Below are 19,416 nucleotides of genomic sequence, written 5' to 3'. Positions count from 1 at the left end.
AAGACAAATATTCAGTTCCAAAAGAAAAGGTTCCAGGGTTGTGTATCTTCAGAGTTCTTGAATTGGTAATAAGATACATGCTCAAGCACAGAAAAGGTGCTTTTCACATATCATGTTCCCTTTAAGTACGGTCTTTAGAGACAAAAAAAAATTATATATATATATATATATATATATATATAAAAATAATAGCCAATCTGATGGTGAATACTCAAGTTTATTTCAACAAGAACACGTGCTTTTTGCAAACATGACATATATGTCAAACATCTGTGTATATATTTTTGTAACTTGATTAATCGTTTAGCGGCTGTTCCTTTTTTTTAGAGTTATGCCGCGGTTCCTGACGAAGTCTCTCACATTTTGAACAGAGCGACTGTCTAATACAGGACGTTCAGCATTTTTACACTGTTTGATTTCTGTCACAGTGGCTAGTTTCCCATTTGCAATGTGCCCACGGAAATGTCTCATGACTGCTGCAATCTCTTTGGGAGACCATGGACATTTTTGTCTCCTTCGAGGATTTTCCCCTTCTGCGCCATTTCCAGGGAATGCTACAAGGGGGAGAGAAAATAAGATCAGCTTACTTTTGATTTGTTAATTATTAAGTTATTATAAAGTTACTCTTCAAGAACAATATGGATGTAAACATCAAATCCATTTCATGGTACACATATCAAAAAGAAGTCCAGGCATTAACCACAGCATTTTTTCACTTGGTTTAAATAGCTGTGGGGCTTTAGATTTACACGGGGGTTTGGCTTTTTGCCATGTTAGATAAATACAGTGTCTTAAAAGCTATATTCTGATTAGAAGATCTAGCTCGTTCTTTCCCGCAAAAACATTAACTCAAAGAAAACTATTAAAGATAGAACTTCTAACTATGTGAATGCCACGGGACACCCAATTACAAAGTGACATTAGTTCCCATCCAGTTTCATCATGTCCTCCTTTATTGTCCTCTACTTCCAATCATGCAGAATCCAGGTTCAACCCATTACTTCAGCTTTGTCCTCTGATCTTTTCACTTAGTTTGTCAAGCAAATTATTCCTCATTTCCACCACTCTTATTCTCATGTGATTTTGTACTGTAACAGTAGCCCAGTTCAGACCTGGCATTATGACAAGTTCTGGGTGATCAGATACAACCAGCATTAATGAAAACTCTAAAGATATCCAGGATACTTTGAGGACTCATTCAAGATCCAGTGATGTAAGGCACACATTTGTTTCCATTCCTCTGAAAGTCAAAACAATCTGTTCCGAAGACAATGTAGGACAGTCTACTCTGATGTCATACTCAGCAAAACAAGATGACTCACATGAAACCTCTTTCTCATTTGATAAAAACCGTGAAACATGGGAGATTAAAAAACATTTGAGTCAGAAATAACTCGTGCAAAAAAATATTAGTTTAAAGATGTACACATTTACAGAATCACCAACACTGACAATAAACTCTCATATTGTCTCTTAAAATAAAAATAAAAAGATTTCAATCAAAAGGTGATCTAACATGCCAATGTAGTTTTCATATATGGTTTAAAAAGCAAGATAAGCAGTTTCCCATCTTTGTTTTCGAATAGTTATGAACATTTGAACTGTTAATCAGGCTTTTGAAGATGATTAATGGTAAGTATTAATATGCAATATTAGTATTTAAGCTGAGTTTACTGGAGCTTTAAGTGAGCCAACTTTCAAGTCGATGTGTACTGTAAACCTATGCAGACAGATCAGTATTTAAGGCTTTACTCTCACCATCCACTGGAGCACAACTTGGGCGTCATCAAGATATTACAAAATAGAGCAAAGACACAGCGGCCAGGGAAGCACAAGAACATGACATCAAGAAGGCCCCGAGTAAATGAGGTTATCCCAGCTGGACTTTTGTCAAACCTGGGAAGGCACCTAAAGAACGCTCCAGCCAATCCAGGAGCGAAGGAGGACAAGAACAGCTGATACGGATTTTCTTAAAAGATAACGTCTCTGTGGCTTTCAAATCCCAAAACTGAAATAAGAACCAAAATAAGAAAAGTATTCTAATGTTGAACCTGAGAAGAAAATTCCTCATGCCAACTTTAAGGTCATACTGGATATTAGTCATGAACTATGCAATGTTTGTAAAATTCTGGCATGTCATATTGACCAAACTTTCATATCAGATCTTGTCAAACACTGTTACAGAGATAACCATTTGCTAGTCTGTTGTTCAAAGAATCTGTTCAAAGGTGTCTTGATATTTTAAAATATTTTATTCTTGTGGTACCTCGTGATGTGCCTTCTCCAGCCGAGTCCACATCTGTAAATAGATAAGTAAAACAAAAATATCACAAACAACATGAGTGGCTTGGTAATCATGGAAGAGCCATCAATATGCAGGGTGGTGGATAGTTATACCGTTTGAGGTGTTTGGAGGTTCCTCTACAGGTGGCATAGTACTCCTCCCTATAGTACAAGGAGTATTTTAGCTCAATATAGCAGTCACATTTTCTGTTCCTGTTTAGACTTTCCTTTAACACGAAAATAATTTTCACTAACAAGGAGAGAGGCACCCATAAATACAAGTAATCCTCAGGTCCATAGCTCAGTCCTAAAATGACTGAAGAAGTTTAAAGTTACATTGACCATTTCTTCAGCTGGCATATCAGTGAATTGTCATGATATATCTGCAGTACCAGTTAAAACTTTGGACACACCTGTTTATTCATTCTGAATTTGAATAAGCATTGTGTCTTTTCAAAGTAATCTTAACTGCATTTCCCAAAACTAGAAAGCATTTTACTAGAAATAAAACATAAAAGCCATCTACAAAGATGAAAGACATCAAAAATCCCGTCAAACACTGTTACAGAGATAACCATTTGCTAGTCTGTTGTTCAAAGATGTCTTGATATTTTAAAATATTTTATTCTTGTGGTACCTTGTGATGTGCCTTCTCCAGCCGAGTCCACATCTATAAATAGATAAGTAAAACAAAAATATCACAAACAACACGAGTGGCTTGGTAATTATGGAAGAGCCATCAATATGTAGGGTGATGGATAGTTATACCGTTTGAGGTGTTTGGAGGTTCCTCTACAGGTGGCATAGTACTCCTCCCTGTAGTACAATGAGTATTTTAGCTTAATATAGCAGTCACATTTTCTGTTCCTGTTTAGACTTTCCTTTAACACGACAATGATTTTCACTAACAAGGAGAGAGGCACCCATAAATACAAGTAATCCTCAGGTCCATAGCTCAGTCCTAAAATGACTGAGGAAGTTTAAAGTTACATTGACCATTTGTTCAGCTGGCATATCAGTGAATTGTCATGATATATCTGCAGTACCAGTTAAAACTTTGGACACACCTATTTTACTAGAAATAAAACATAAAAGCCATCCACACAGATGAAAGACATCAAAAAGCTTGTCAAACACTGTTACAGAGATAACCATTTGCTAGTCTGTTGTTCAAATAATCTGTTCAAAGGTGTCTTGATATTTTAAAATATTTTATTCTTGTGGTACCTCGTGATGTGCCTTCTCCAGCCGAGTCCACATCTGTAAATAGAAAAGTAAAACAAAAATATCACAAACAATATGAGTGGCTTGGTAATCATGGAAGAGCCATCAATATGTAGGGTGATGGATAGTTATACCGTTTGAGGTGTTTGAAGGTTCCTCTACAGGTGGCATAGTACTCCTCCCTATAGTACAAGGAGTATTTTAGCTCAATATAGCAGTCACATTTTCTGTTCCTGTTTAGACTTTCCTTTAACAAGACAATGATTTTCACTAACAAGGAGAGAGGCATCCATAAATACAAGTAATCCTCAGGTCGATAGCTCAGTCCTAAAATGACTGAGGTCGCCAGTCTCCCACAGGACTAACACAGAGAAAAACAACTATATGCAATCACATTCACATCAATGGGCAATTTAGAGTGACCAATTAACCTAACCCCAGTTTCTTTGGACTGTGCGAGGAAGCTGAAGTATGCCGAGAGAACCCACGCAAACATGGAGAAAACAACTCCATGTTTGCGGACCCTGGACCGATGAACTCAGGACCGTCTTGCTGTGAGGCAACAGTGCTAACCACTATGCTAACGTTCCGCCTTATCGACTGGGCAGCCAAGTCCAATAAGTGCACTTGCTGGGGTTAGGATAAGCGGAAGAGATGTTCTCGGCATACCTTGTAAAAATGTAAACACAATACTCCAACAGTCCAGTTATAAGACAATCATCATCAGTGGGCACACTGTAGGAAGTGGGTAATACTGTCAGAGGTCCCTGGAGGTACCTCAACAAATTGCATAGTTCCCTTTTCTGTAGTTGAATAGTGTAGCTCAATATTAATGCTCTGTTGCGTTGTGGTTGATTCATTTACACACATCTCTGGCTAGATATCTGTAGCATCACAACACAAAACTATCAATGTAAGTACTATTACATTTTTTGTACTGATCTGGTTAGACCTTTCTTTAGTGACATTATTTGACAGACATCAATCTTTATGACTATGTCAAGAATAGCTTAAGCAGTGTATTAACCTCAGCCCAAAACAAATTAAGACATTTTCAATACTTAAGACTTACAGTGCACATATAATCCTTACTACTACCTTTTAAATAACTGTGTATACCTGAAACATCTCACAATATTGCATTCAACTGAATACTACATAAATATGAGTTGTTTGTTGGTGCATTTACCCATTTTTGTTTGTGCTGGTGGGTATTCTTTGTCAGCCTCGCCGTCTTCACTCTCACCAGAGTCTGTCAAGTCTAGGTTATCTGACAAAAAAATATGTTAAGCAGCATCTTGATGCATTCTCAATCATCCAGGTAAGTAAATCTCCAAGAGTTGATTCTGTTCATCTGGACATAGCGTTTTGTGGGAAAAACGTTTCGTCACTCATCCAAGTGACTTCTTCAGTCTCAGCTTACTGCAGGTTTCCCCAATCTTATAAACAGTACATTTGCATAATGACTGAAACCAGCCCACTGAAGGAACAATGGGCTGGGAGGTCAGTTCCTTAATCTTAATTATGCAAATTCTCATGACCATTGATCAACAACCACTGACCAAAACCCACTGATCAAAGACCACTGATCAATAGCCATGAGTACCATACACAGAGAGTTGGGGAATGGCTGCAATCACAGCACTGTAAGATGGCCTTAGGCCCCCTCCTTGATTATGAATCGAGGCATTCTGAATGCATCAAGACGTTTTAACCCACTTTGGCAAGGACGGCCTGAAGCTTGTACGTCAGTATGAGCAAACAGCACGTAAGATGGTGGATTACAGGAACCACCTGAGATTCAGCCTCAGATGCAGACAAAACTGGATTACTCCTAAAAGTCTGCAAATGAGCTCTTCGTTAAAGGCTTCCGGGCAACAAAAATCCTCCAGAAGGCACAGCATCAGTTGCTTAATGAACGGGTGAGGCAAACAAATTTTACCATGGACATGCTAAAATCTCAAGAGGAGCGGATCCAACAGAGACTGACAATGCTTCTAGATGAGAATACTCTTAAAAAGGTGTTTGACTTTACTGAGAAGGCTCGTCTAGCACAGCACAAGAAGTCTAAGACCAGGCAACAAAGGAAGTTTGACTTACTTGTTGTACGTCGGAAACCACGGCAAAATACGGAGAGTGTCCTCAGTGACCAGAAGAGACAAGGATGCGACACAGAGGATGTGGACAAGTGGGTGAAGAATTTGTCTGACAGACAGCTCACCGAAACAGAGAAAAACATCCTTGCTCAAGGGCTGAATTTTGCTGTCACACCGGGACAAATCCCGCTAGTGGAGCTGATCACAGCCACAGAAACAGCAATTCGTAACAACAATATTGCAGAAATGGAAGCATAGCAACTACAGACGAAAGTTTTGGCCTGTCTCAGCAATGCAAAGCCCCCAGCATCCAAAATCACCATGGAGAGGAAGGTGCTCCACCTGGAGACTCTGTTGTCCTGCTGGGAGACTTCAATGCTCACGTGGGTAACGACAGCAAGACTTGGAGGGGCGTGATTGGGAGGAACGGCCTCCCTGATCTGAACCCGAGCGGTGTTTTGTTATTGGACTTCTGTGCAAATCACAGTTTGGCCATAACAAACACCTTGTTCGAACATAAGAGTGTCCACAAGTGCACGTGGCACCAGGACGCTCTAGGCCGCAGATCGATGATTGATTTTGTAATCGTATCACCAGACCTGCGAACATATGTTCTGGACACTCAGGTAAAGAGAGGGGCTGAGCTGTCAACTGATCACCACCTGGTGGTGAGTTGGATCAGGTGGCAGGAGAGGACGCTGGACAGAACCGGTGCACCTAAACGCTAGGGGTGCAACGATACTCGTATCGATATTGAACCATTTGATACAGTGCTTTCGGTTCGGTACGCATATGTATCGAACAATACAACATTTTTAATTTATTTTATCAACTTCCCTTCTGACGATGCTGTCTGTGTTGAGCGCTCAGTGGATCTGCGCTCGACAGTGCAGCCTAGGCGGAGTAGTCGAACGCAGATTCACTGAGCGCAGGGCAAGCTAGCGAGACAGAAGCTAAGCTCGTTGCAACATGGCAAATTGAACCTCCCCCACCCTCATTCAGATCTGGCGTTTGGAACTATTTTGGTTTTCATGTGAAGTATGACCCTGAAGGTAAGCGCGTCATGGATTAAAGTAAAACAGTATGTTGGATGTGCCAGCAATGCTCAATTACATGGGTGGGAACTAGTGTGTTAGCGCAGTTAGCTCGTTGTGTTGGCCGTCCAGCCCCACGCACAAGGCAATCCGCAGTAGCTCGTTAACGGAGGTGTTGTGTCGTTAACCTCATTTCAGATTAACGCTGACAGCACTAGTGGGAACACAACGAATATGACTGCACATTTACTCCGACATCATCCTAGTGCAAAGACAAGTGGAAGCAGACAAAAACAACAAGCACGCATGCTACAAACTTTACCCGAGTCATTTAGACAGCCGTTAGCACATGATTCTCCTTATGGGGACCTGATATATTTAATATGGTGCTGAGAATATAGCCCAGAAGAAGCGTATAGTATAGCTTTTATTTTGGAAAGAGCCATTTCTCTGTAATAAACTCTCTTTTCCAAAGATGAGTGATTCCTCAATCAGATACAGGGCTCGCAAAATATATGTCAATGCTTTTGCATTCTTTCGGAAATGTAGCTGGGTAATTATGTCATTGGCATCGGTGAGCCACTGTCAATATGTGACATATTGAAATTGCGTTTGAATTTGCGCTTGTTTTTTGCTTTCACTTTGCAATCGTGCGAACTGCGTATAGAGAGCGACAGCACTGATTGGTGAGTGATGATAATTTGCGCACCAATTCCTCTGACATCTTATCAATCGTTAGCTTACTATCCAAACATGACAAGTGAAATCTCCCGCAGCAAGCTTAAACATGTGAGAGGTTGATCGCGCAGAGAATCGCTGAGCGTTATGTGAGTGCATGTGTAAAAGCAGCAGGATATATATTTTAGTTCTGCTGAGCCAAATAAGACAGGTCAGCGTGAAGAAGTGACAGCCAAACAAAGCTTACCACAAAACGGAAAAGTTATGACAAATCAGACTATAAGGCAAAAAGAAAGTGCAGCTTTATGGTTTCATGGACAAAAGAATTTCTGTGGCTGCAATATGACGAGCTAAATAACCAGGGCTGCACATAAGTGGTCTGCAGGTGCGCATTCGCTGTCAAAATAAAAAACGCGCACAAGATAAGAAGTTGCAACGCGTGTTTGCGTACATAGGATTTTCTGGAGGAGGACAGACATTTGTTTAGAACTCTTAAAGATGTTGAAGAAGCAAAATCCTTTAAGCAATTACTTTGGTGTTCCTTCACCTCCGAAGAAATGGAGTCTAAACCACAAAAGAAGCGCGTATTCTCAGAAAAGTGGTTGCAGGAGGTGAGCTGGCTTCAAACAAATGATGAACGCACAGAGATGTGGTGCAGAATGTGCCGTGAAAATTTAATAAATGACAAATTAATAAAAAGGCATGAACATTTTTTTTGTATCGAAAAAATATCGAACCGTGACACCAAAGTATCGAACTGAACCGAACCGTGAATTTTGTGTATCGTTGCACCCCTACTAAACGCGTAGTGAGGGTGTGCTGGGAACGTCTAGCAGAGGCCCCAGTCCGCAAGATCTTCAACGCACACCTCCGGCAGAGCTTCAACAGCATTCCGAGGGAGACTGGGGACATTGAGTCCGAATGGACCATGATCAGCGTCTCCATTGCCGAAGCTGCTGCATTGAGCTGCGGCCGCAAGGTGGTTGGTGCCTGCCGTGGTGGTAATCACCTAACCAAATGGTGCACACCAGAGGTGAAAGGAGCCACCAGGCTGAAGAAGGAGTCCTATCAGGCTTGGTTAGCCTGTGGGACTCCGGAGGCAGTCGACAGGTATCGACAGGCCAAGCGGAATGCGGCTCGGGCAGTGGCTGAAGCAAAAACTCGGGTGTGGGAGGAGTTCGGGGAGGCCATGGAAAAAGACTTTCGGACTGCCTCGAAGAGATTCTGGCAAATCGTCAGGCGTCTCAGGAGGGGAATGCGGTGCTCTACCTGCGCTGTGTATAGTGCTGGCAGAGCGCTGCTGACGTCGACTGAGAAAATTGTCAGGCGGTGGAAGGAATACTTCGAGGACATCCTTAATCCCACTGACACGTCTTCCGAGGAGGAAGCAGAGTCTGGGGATGAGGGGAATGACCTACCAATTTCCGGCGGCGAGGTCACTGAGGCAGTTAAACAACTCCTTGGTGGCAGAGCCCCTGGTGTTGATGTGGTCCGCCCCGAGTTCCTGAAGGCTCTGGACGTTGTAGGGCTGTCCTGGTTGACACGCCTCTACAATGTTGCGTGGAGATCAGGGGCAGTACCCCTGGACTGGCAGACCGGGGTGGTGGTCCCCATCTTTAAGAAGGGAGACCGGAGGGTGTGTTCCAACTACAGGGGGCTCACACTCCTCAGCCTCCCTAGGAAAGTCTATGCCAGGGTGCTGGAAAGGAGAGTTCGTCTGCTAGTCGAACCTCGGACACAGGAGGAACAATGCGGTTTTCGTCCTGGTCGCAGAACACTGGACCAGCTCTTTATCCTCTCAAGGATACTTGAGGGTGCATGGGAGTTTGCCCAACCAGTCTACATGTGTTTTGTGGACTTGGAGAAGGCATTCGACCGTGTCCCTCAGGGCGTCCTGTGGGAGGTGTTGCGGGAGTATGGTGTATCAGGCCGATTATTACGGGCCATTCGATCCCTATACAACCGTTGCCAGAGCTTGGTTCGCGTTGCCGGCAGTAAGTCGGACTCGTTCCCGGTGGGTGATGGGCTCCGCCAGGGCTGCCCTTTGTCACCGGTTTTGTTCATAATTCTTATGGACAGGATTTCTAGGCGCAGCCAAGAAGTGGAGGGCTTTCACTTTGGTGGCCTCAGAATCTCAAGTCTGCTTTTTGCGGATGATGTGGTTCTGTTGGCTTCATCGGGTGAGGGCCTCCAGCTCGCAATGGAACGGTTCGCAGCCGAGGGTGAAGCAGCGGGAATGAGGATCAGCACCTCCAAATCTGAGGCCATGGTTCTCAGCCGGAAAAGGGTGGAGTGCCCACTCCGGGTCGGGGATGAGTTCCTGCCCCAAGTGGAGGAGTTCAAGTATCTCGGGGTCTTGTTCACGAGTGATGGGAGAAGGGAGCCGGAGATTGACAGACGGATTGGGGCTGCGGCTGCAGTGATGCGGACGCTTCACCGGTCCGTCGTGGTGAAGAGGGTGACCGAAAGAACGAGATTGCGGACACAAGCAGCAGAAATGAGCTTCCTCCGAAGGGTGGCTGGCCTCTCCCTCAGATATAGGGTGAGAAGTTCGGCCATCCGGGAGGGGCTCAGAGTAGAGCCGCTGCTGCTCCACATTGAAAGGAGCCAGCTGAGGTGGTACGGGCATCTGACAAGGATGCCTCCTGGGCGCCTCCTGGGCGCCTCCTGGGCGAGGTGTTCCGGGCATGTCCCACCGGGAGGAGGCCCCGGGGCAGGCCAGGACACGCTGGAGAGATTATATCTCTCGGCTGGCCTGGGGACGCCTTGGTGTTCCCCCGGATAAGCTGGAGGAGGTGGCTGGGGAGAGGGAGGTCTGGGCCTCTGCTTAGGCTGCTGCCCCTGCGACCCGGCCTCGGATAAAGCGGATGAAGATGGATGGATGGACGGGTGAGAGATGTCATTACGGAGGCAGATGAAACCATGGTCTTGTACGACGTTACATCTCTCTTCACTTGCATCCCAGTCACGGAAGCATTGAAGGTAGTCCGTAAGAGATTATGACACCAACCTCAGCAACAGGACCACTCTCAGCATCGACCAAGTGTGTTTGCTTTTGGAACTGTGTCTTCATTCCACCTACTTCACATACAAGGGTCAGTTCTACAGGCAGAAACATGGGTGTGCCATGGGCTCCCCAGTTTCACCCATCGTGGCCAATTTGTACATGGAAGAAGTGGAAAAGAGGGCTTTGCTATCCTACCCTGGAACACCACCAATCCATTGGTTCAGGTATGTGGATGACACCTGGGTGAAAATCAAATCTCAGGACGTACCACAATTCACGGATCACATTAACTCTGTGGACCGACACATGAAATTCACCAGGGAGGCTATGAAAAGTGGCAGGTTAGCTTTCTTAGACTGAGATTTCCATCAGTAATGGGGGACATCTAAAAGCTGACGTGTACCGTAAACCTACACATACGGATCAGTATTTAAGGTTTGACTCTCATCATCCACTGGAGCACAAACTGGGTGTCATTAGGAGCGAACACCATCCCCACTGACACAGCGGCCAAGGAGGCAGAAGAACATCACATCAGGAAGGCCCTGAGTAAATGTGGTTATCCCAGCTGGACTTTTGTCAAAGCTGGGACGGCTCCTAAAGAAAGCTCCAGCCAATCCAGGAGAGAAGGACAACTGCTGCCCAAACGAAAACCTGTAGTGATCCCATATGTGTCAGGAGTATCGGAGCAGTTGAGACGCATTTTATCTAAACACTGGGTCTCTGTGGCTTTCAAACCCCAAAACACTGTGCCAAAAACTAGTCCACCCCAAGGATCGGGTCCCCCGACACAAACAGAGTAAAATAGTGTACGCTGTTAAGTGCCAGGAGGATTGCCAGGATTTATACATCGGGGAAACCAAACAACCTCTGGCGAAGCGCATGGCACAACACAGAAGAGCTCTCTGTGAATGGTATTCATGGCCATTGATCAGTGGTCTTTGATCAGTGGGTTTTGGTCAGTGGTTGCTGATCAATGGTCGTGAGAATTTGCATAATTAAGATTAAGGACTGACCTCCAAGCCCATTGTTCCTTCAGTGGGCTGGTTTCAGTCATTATGCAAATGTACTGTTTATAAGATTGAAACCTGCAGTCAGCTGAGACTGAAGAAGTCACTTGGATGAGTGACGAAACATTTCTCCCACAAAACACTATGTCCAGATGAACAGAATCAACTTCAGCTATGTCCAGATGAACAGAATCAACTTCAGCTATGTCCAGATGAACAGAATCAACTTTTTGGAGATGTTAAACAGCAGGTACAAACATTCCTTGTTTCTCTTAACAGCTTTAATGTAAAAGTAAGGTTATTAAATATATTGTGTTAAGAACACTCAAAAGCTTAAAAACTAGACACCTTAAAATACTATCTACTTAGAAATACCTTCAATTTCAATCTCTTCCAATGTTTTGCCTTGGAGATTTCCAAGGGTCCCTTTCTCCATGGCAAGTAGTAGTTTTGATATTTTTGCCAGCTGGGTTGTAGCCTCTGGAAGTCTGTAAAATTCTCTGTGGACACGGATATCATGGCCTAGAAAGTCAGCAACTTGGTCAAGCTCGTGATTTTTTAGGTTCAAGACGTGTGACAAAGTTGCAACATGCTTGCGTAGCTGTGTTGACCTAAGGAGTTCAGGACTTTGTGCACGACAGTCATTTGCATAAATCCTGAGACAGTCCTGTCCTCTGTAAGGAGTCAAACAGTTGGGTCTTGCAAAGAGGAAGGGGTTTTCTTCCGGGACTCCACACTCTAGTCTTCTGCTTATGAGCTGCGTTAGGGCTTCAACCATGTCTGGTGATAACAGTACAGCAACCTGCTCATCAACTTCAAAGGAGGACGATGCCATGGGCACAGCAGCTTGAGAACGGTCAGGGTGCTCTGAAACCTTGTGCAAGCAAACACAAAAGTACATTAACATCCATTCAACACAGATATGTTGAGACTATACAATACAGTTATGAAGGTACACTGGTTATTGACATAAATGAGGTAAATGTAATGAAGTAATATTGAGTGAAAATTAATTCTCCAGTGTGAACCAACATGACTCTCGGCAGTATCCACACACAGTCCTCATAATAATGTACCTGAAAGCTTCATACACTGCAGGGTCTCTGTTACACACAGACTTGAGAGCCCATCTTTCAATAGACTTACGCATCCAAAACACACACAGTCCTCATAATGTAGGTATCTTACATTAACCAACACTATAGGACTTGTGTCTAACACCCTCACTATCAACATCCAAACAACTCGGCTGTGTTCTTGTTGCAATAATAACAACACCAGAAAATTAGTCACCTGCTCATCAACTTCAAAGGAGGACGATGCCATGGGCACAGCAGCTTGAGGACGGCCAGGGTGCTCTGAAACCTTGTGCAAGCAAACACAAAAGTACATTAACATCCATTCAACACAGATACGTTGAGACTATACAATACAATTATGAAGGTACACTGGTTATTGACATAAATGAGGTAAATGTAATGAATTAATATTGAGTGAAAATTAATTCTCCAGTGTGAACCAACATGACACTCGGCAGTATCCACACACAGTCCTCATAATAATGTACCTGAAAGCTTCATACACTGCAGGGTCTCTGTTACACACAGACTTGAGAGCCCATCTTTCAATAGACTTATGCATCCAAAACACACACAGTCCTCATAATGTAGGTATCTTACATTAACCAACACTATAGGACTTGTGTCTAACACCCTCACTATCAACATCCACACAACTCAGCTGTGTTCTTGTTGCAATAATAACACCACCAGAAAATTAGTCACCTGCTCATCAACTTCAAAGGAGGACGATGCCATGGGCACAGCTGCTTGAGGACGGCCAGGGTGCTCTGAAACCTTGTTCAAGCAAACACAAAAGTACATTAACATCCATTCAACACAGATACGTTGAGACTATACAATACAGTTATGAAGGTACACTGGTTATTGACATAAATGAGGTAAATGTAATGAATTAATATTGAGTGAAAATTAATTCTCCAGTGTGAACCAACATGACACTCGGCAGTATCCACACACAGTCCTCATAATGTAGGTATCTTACATTAACCAACACTATAGGACTTGTGTCTAACACCCTCACTATCAACATCCAAACAACTCGGCTGTGTTCTTGTTGCAATAATAACACCACCAGAAAATTAGTCACCTGCTCATCAACTTCAAAGGAGGACGATGCCATGGGCACAGCAGCTTGAGAACGGTCAGGGTGCTCTGAAACCTTGTGCAAGCAAACACAAAAGTACATTAACATCCATTCAACACAGATACGTTGAGACTATACAATACAATTATGAAGGTACACTGGTTATTGACATAAATGAGGTAAATGTAATGAAGTAATATTGAGTGAAAATTAATTCTCCAGTGTGAACCAACATGACACTCGGCAGTATCCACACACAGTCCTCATAATAATGTACCTGAAAGCTTCATACACTGCAGGGTCTCTGTTACACACAGACTTGAGAGCCCATCTTTCAATAGACTTACGCATCCAAAACACACACAGTCCTCATAATGTAGGTATCTTACATTAACCAACACTATAGGACTTGTGTCTAACACCCTCACTATCAACATCCAAACAACTCGGCTGTGTTCTTGTTGCAATAATAACAACACCAAAAAATTAGTCACCTGCTCATCAACTTCAAAGGAGGACGATGCCATGGGCACAGCAGCTTGAGGACGGCCAGGGTGCTCTGAAACCTTGTGCAAGCAAACACAAAAGTACATTAACATCCATTCAACACAGATACGTTGAGACTATACAATACAGTTATGAAGGTACACTGGTTATTGACATAAATGAGGTAAATGTAATGAATTAATATTGAGTGAAAATTAATTCTCCAGTGTGAACCAACATGACACTCGGCAGTATCCACACACAGTCCTCATAATAATGTACCTGAAAGCTTCATACACTGCAGGGTCTCTGTTACACACAGACTTGAGAGCCCATCTTTCAATAGACTTATGCATCCAAAACACACACAGTCCTCATAATGTAGGTATCTTACATTAACCAACACTATAGGACTTGTGTCTAACACCCTCACTATCAACATCCACACAACTCGGCTGTGTTCTTGTTGCAATAATAACAACACCAGAAAATTAGTCACCTGCTCATCAACTTCAAAGGAGGACGATGCCATGGGCACAGCTGCTTGAGGACGGCCAGGGTGCTCTGAAACCTTGTTCAAGCAAACACAAAAGTACATTAACATCCATTCAACACAGATACGTTGAGACTATACAATACAGTTATGAAGGTACACTGGTTATTGACATAAATGAGGTAAATGTAATGAATTAATATTGAGTGAAAATTAATTCTCCAGTGTGAACCAACATGACACTCGGCAGTATCCACACACAGTCCTCATAATGTAGGTATCTTACATTAACCAACACTATAGGACTTGTGTCTAACACCCTCACTATCAACATCCACACAACTCGGCTGTGTTCTTGTTGCAATAATAACAACACCAGAAAATTAGTCACCTGCTCATCAACTTCAAAGGAGGACGATGCCATGGGCACAGCAGCTTGAGGACGGCCAGGGTGCTCTGAAACCTTGTGCAAGCAAACACAAAAGTACATTAACATCCATTCAACACAGATACGTTGAGACTATACAATACAGTTATGAAGGTACACTGGTTATTGACATAAATGAGGTAAATGTAATGAATTAATATTGAGTGAAAATTAATTCTCCAGTGTGAACCAACATGACACTCGGCAGTATCCACACACAGTCCTCATAATGTAGGTATCTTACATTAACCAACACTATAGGACTTGTGTCTAACACCCTCACTATCAACATCCAAACAACTCGGCTGTGTTCTTGTTGCAATAATAACACCACCAGAAAATTAGTCACCTGCTCATCAACTTCAAAGGAGGACGATGCCATGGGCACAGCAGCTTGAGAACGGTCAGGGTGCTCCGAAACCTTGTGCAAGCAAACACAAAAGTACATTAACATCCATTCAACACAGATAAGTTGAGACTATACAATACTACACTACACTACGGTAAATGTAAATATAATATGTACCTTTACTCTCCATGGCCAGTCAGAGTCACCGTAGTTGTATGTTATTGCTTCCCCCGGCTTGATGTCTTTTATGGCAAATAAACAGAGATGAGGCTTTCCATTTACTGTGATTGTCCTCATTTTGCTGTTTGGGCTCACGTGATCGTCATTCACCAGTCTGCCCAAGGAGCCATCCTCTCTGGCTGCATCAATGCTGAGATAACAAAAAATGTAAGACACAAAATTACACAAGGTTTATAAAAAGGCTGAACAATTTGATTACATTTTTAATTATATGGATTTGTAACAAGCTAGCAGTTTGTCTTAATGTGGTCGTCACAACTTTTGCAAAAAGTAGGCTGAAAAATGAATTATTTTAATTTACATACCACAATTGTTGTCCATTGTACCTGAATTCAAAAAGAAAAACCTTTAAGGCGTCATGGTACAATCTTGTTCTGTTTTCATATTCCTTCTTGGTTACAACGTCTCCGCGATATTCCAGAAGGAAGTCTCCTTTGTTATAGTTGCACCTACTAAACACTCCTCGACCTTACAAAGAAAATAGAAAATGTCAACATGGGTCTACTACAATGGTTAAACTTATGACTGTGCCAAAAATCCTCAACAAGTATCCTAGTACCTCACCTTTTACTGAATTTATGAATTTCACTTCAAATCCATCTTTGTCCTGCCCCAAAGATGAAAATTTTACTGCTTCATCTTTTGGTTTAATTTTTGCTCTCGGGGGCCTCATTGCAATACACTGTCTCAGAAAAAGAAAAAAAAATAGTACAATTTATTTAATATTTCAGGAAAATAGTTGATAATGAAAACTGATCTTTCACAGGAGGTGTCTTTAACCCTCTGGAGTCAATGGTATAATCGGCTGTTTTTGACTACTTTTGATTTAATTGTTTTATCGGCTCATGTTCATTTATCCACCACAATAGGAAATGAGATTGTTGGGTTTTTCTCTGTATCTATGAAGCGCCTTGAGGCGACTTTTGTTGTGATTTGGCGCTATATAAATAAAATTGAATTGAGAGGCAATAATGTATCTATGTTTTGTTTTTTAAGAAAATACCGTTTTTATATTTTCCTGCACTAAACTTGACGACAGTTTTCAGGAAAAAGCGTAAATTGTGTATCATAACTCTGGTTTTACTTGGCCTATCAACACATTTTTAAAAACTGTTATATACGCATGTTGCTGATACACCGTAAATTGGTCATATAATCTGCACTCCAGAGAGTTAAATGTTAGCTACCTCGGTTATCTGAAATGTCTCATTAATAGCGTGTCACCTATATTTCAGCGTTGCTTAAAATCTGGAGACAGTGGGATGGATGAATAAATAATAACATCTCAGTAATTTCAAATGTTACAGTTTAACTAAAAAGGTGTGTGTTAGACTAGGTATTTAACCTTGACTAATTAAATACACAACCGCGTGTCATCAAAAAAGCTAGCTTTAGCATGAGAATTACATTGAAATACAAAACTCAATCAAGGAATATACACCAAAGAAAAATCTCAACAAAACTAAATCTGACCAGTTGCTGGGCTACAAAGCTGGCAAAATTCGAAAGTTTAAAGTTTAAAGTTACCTGTTGGCTTCTCCACACCAGCGTCGGTGTCGGTACTCCTCAACTCGAAGTCACGAAGTGAGGGGGAGGGGTGAACAACAGCTCATTGGCTAAAAAGTGGTCAGGTGATGAGAGTTCTGACTTTTTTATGGAATTTCAGTGAAACATTTACAGTGACGAAGGACTGAGTTTTATTGCATTTGTTTGTTTATAGGAAATTCCTCTTTTAAAAAGTATTTAGTTATTTATTTGAGGCAAAGGTACACTACAAGGGAATACATGTTTCATCACACACCACCAGCCGAGGTCCACCACTGAAGCAATGGTTTTACACTTGCATCTGCATATGTTAAACAAATCTGAGATTCAACCAACAACATAGTGTGACATATTTTAGATCCTTATGTTAAACCAGCATGTATCAAGATGTGGCTTTCTTCGGAAAAATGTATTTAATTATTATATTTTTGTTCTGATCTTTTGTTTGAAGATACAGAAGGTGCATCCTGAAACCAATGAATTTATCACTAGCAATTATGGACAGTTTGAGAAACCAAACATTGTTTTGTTTAGCAGTACAGAATAAATGAGATCATATGATATGACTAAAAAAATCTGAAACTAATAAATCCTATGGAAATTATACAGTGTAAAATTGGCTCTGTTTACAATATAGAACAAGCAGAACAAAACCTTAAAGAAACATGCCATTTTCCTGCATTAGTTATTAGTTATAACAACAAACTTGACAGATTAAATGCAAAACATGTATGTTAGGTTGAATAGATATGATAATTTGATAGTAGTTATTGAGTGAGTAGTTGTTTGGCTGTGTGTTATAGACAGGGGTGCACATAACTGGTACGCAGGTACGAATGCGTGACAAAAATTAGGAATGCGTAGTGACACTTTGCGTACTTGACTGTCTCATTTAATCTTACATGTGTTGCTTGTCACCAGCTAAATGTCCAAAAAAACAACAGACATTAAGCAGCTTCTTTGGTGTGCCACCACTAGCTAAGAAACACCAACCAGAGCCAGAGAAAAGACTTTTTTCAGAAAAGTGGCTCCAAGATGTGCCGTGGCTTGAAGCTAACAATCACATCCACATCTAGCAGACAAATCAGGTGTGTTTTTTAAAGGCTCAAAGAATTTTAACCATCCTTTATTTGACAAACATGAAAAAAAGTAAGGTGTCACGGTTCTGGGTCATTTTGACCCAGCATTTTGAGTTCTTGTGTTTTGGTTTAATTTTGGATTGTATTCTGATTCTTGTGCTTTGTTGATTATTAGTAGAATTCTATGTTTTTGTTTATTCTTGTTAAGGGATTAGTTCTTAGGTTTTGTGTCTCATGTTTAGTGTAGATTTGTTCTGGTGCCCTCCTGTAGGTTTAGTTTAGTGTCTAGTCTGCATCTTTGTGTAGTTGTTTCTTGTTTCCTGTTTTATTGTGAAGGTCCGTGTCTTATGTGAGTGTATTCAGTTTAGCTTCCCTTGTCTCGTCTCGTCAATTACTTCCAGTTGTGTTCCCCACCTGTGTGTATTTAAGTCGTGTCTTCTCGTGTGCTGGTCGCTGGTCTGTCTGTGTTTCAACCGTGTTCACCCTGCTGTCCAACTTCAGGTTCAACTGCTCACCTTCCTTCATGTTCGTGTTCATGTTTGCTGTTCAGTAGTTTAGTTTGTCCCAGTATAGATTAGTTTTGTTTCCGTTTTGCCATTTCCACCTTGTGCTTTATTTTTTCAATAAATCTCCTTCGCATCTACGAGTACCTGCGCTTGGATCCTCATTTAATTCCTCCACATGTCTCATCCCGTTCGCTGTGACATTACTGACCAGCCACATTATGGATCCATCGGCATTTGCCCCACCCAAGGAACTTCAGGAGGTCATAATCGACTCTCCTTCCAGGTTGGTCAACCTATGGCTAGAGCATGAGGGAGAGTGAGCTGCTCTGCGCTGTGGAAGCCAGGCTACAGCAGCTCATTTCCGGCCACCCCTGGCTATTGGACTAACTGCACCCGCTCATTCAGGATTTCATTCTCCACAAACTTCATCTTCACCCTCCCCCACTCAGTCTGCAGCCCCGCCTGCAGCTCAAGTCTGCAGCCCCGCTGCCTGCAGCTCGGTCTGCAGCCCTGCTGCCTTTAGCTCAGTTGCCAACTCCACCACCATTATCATCTCAACCATTACTTCAGTCGCCCTCAGTTCAGTCTGCTGCCCAGCTGCCCTGAGTTCAGTCTGCCATTCAGTCTCCTGTGTTGCCGCTAGCTCAGCCAGTAGCACGGCTGGGGGTTCTGGAGAGCCCCGCCAGTGTCACGTCTCGTCAGCTGGGGGTTCAGGAGAGCCTAGTCAGCGTCACGCCTCGTCAGCTGCACGGTCCGAGGAGCCCGTCCGGCATCACGTCTCGTTAGCTGGGGG

The 19,416-nt window shown here is 42.5% G+C and overlaps 2 protein-coding genes across 3 annotated transcripts; both read right to left on the bottom strand.

Moving 5' to 3' along the window:
* Positions 1 to 207: 207 nt before the first annotated feature.
* On the bottom strand, positions 208 to 12,239 carry LOC148098755 (uncharacterized). 2 transcript variants are annotated; one of them, XM_087850673.1, is made up of 9 exons: positions 11,708 to 12,239; positions 4,697 to 4,777; positions 3,642 to 3,689; positions 3,511 to 3,543; positions 3,052 to 3,099; positions 2,921 to 2,953; positions 2,398 to 2,445; positions 2,267 to 2,299; positions 208 to 554 (listed from the first exon to the last, which is right to left on the bottom strand). In XM_087850673.1, the coding sequence occupies exons 1-9, from the start codon at positions 12,237 to 12,239 to the stop codon at positions 304 to 306; spliced, it is 1,107 nt and encodes a 368-aa protein (XP_087706799.1). In that variant the 3' UTR covers positions 208 to 303. The 2 variants fall into 2 exon arrangements, with proteins under 2 accessions (XP_087706799.1, XP_087706800.1); XM_087850674.1 differs by lacking the exons at positions 3,511 to 3,543; positions 3,642 to 3,689 and having other exon boundaries at positions 11,708 to 12,199.
* A 2,013-nt stretch (positions 12,240 to 14,252) lies between these two features.
* LOC148098754 (N-lysine methyltransferase KMT5A-B-like) lies at positions 14,253 to 17,049 on the bottom strand. Its single transcript, XM_087850675.1, has 5 exons — positions 16,058 to 17,049; positions 15,799 to 15,961; positions 15,431 to 15,623; positions 15,254 to 15,325; positions 14,253 to 14,555 (listed from the first exon to the last, which is right to left on the bottom strand). The coding sequence occupies exons 1-5, from the start codon at positions 16,164 to 16,166 to the stop codon at positions 14,253 to 14,255; spliced, it is 840 nt and encodes a 279-aa protein (XP_087706801.1). The 5' UTR covers positions 16,167 to 17,049.
* Between the last annotated feature and the right edge of the window lie 2,367 nt (positions 17,050 to 19,416).

This window comes from Neolamprologus brichardi, chromosome 14 (genome assembly GCF_056152115.1).
Source record: "Neolamprologus brichardi isolate AB-2024 chromosome 14, ASM5615211v1, whole genome shotgun sequence".
In the NCBI taxonomy this organism is placed as follows: Eukaryota; Metazoa; Chordata; class Actinopteri; order Cichliformes; family Cichlidae; genus Neolamprologus; species Neolamprologus brichardi.
Note: the sequence above shows the minus strand (reverse complement) of the source record. Positions and strands in the feature narration are given on the sequence as shown.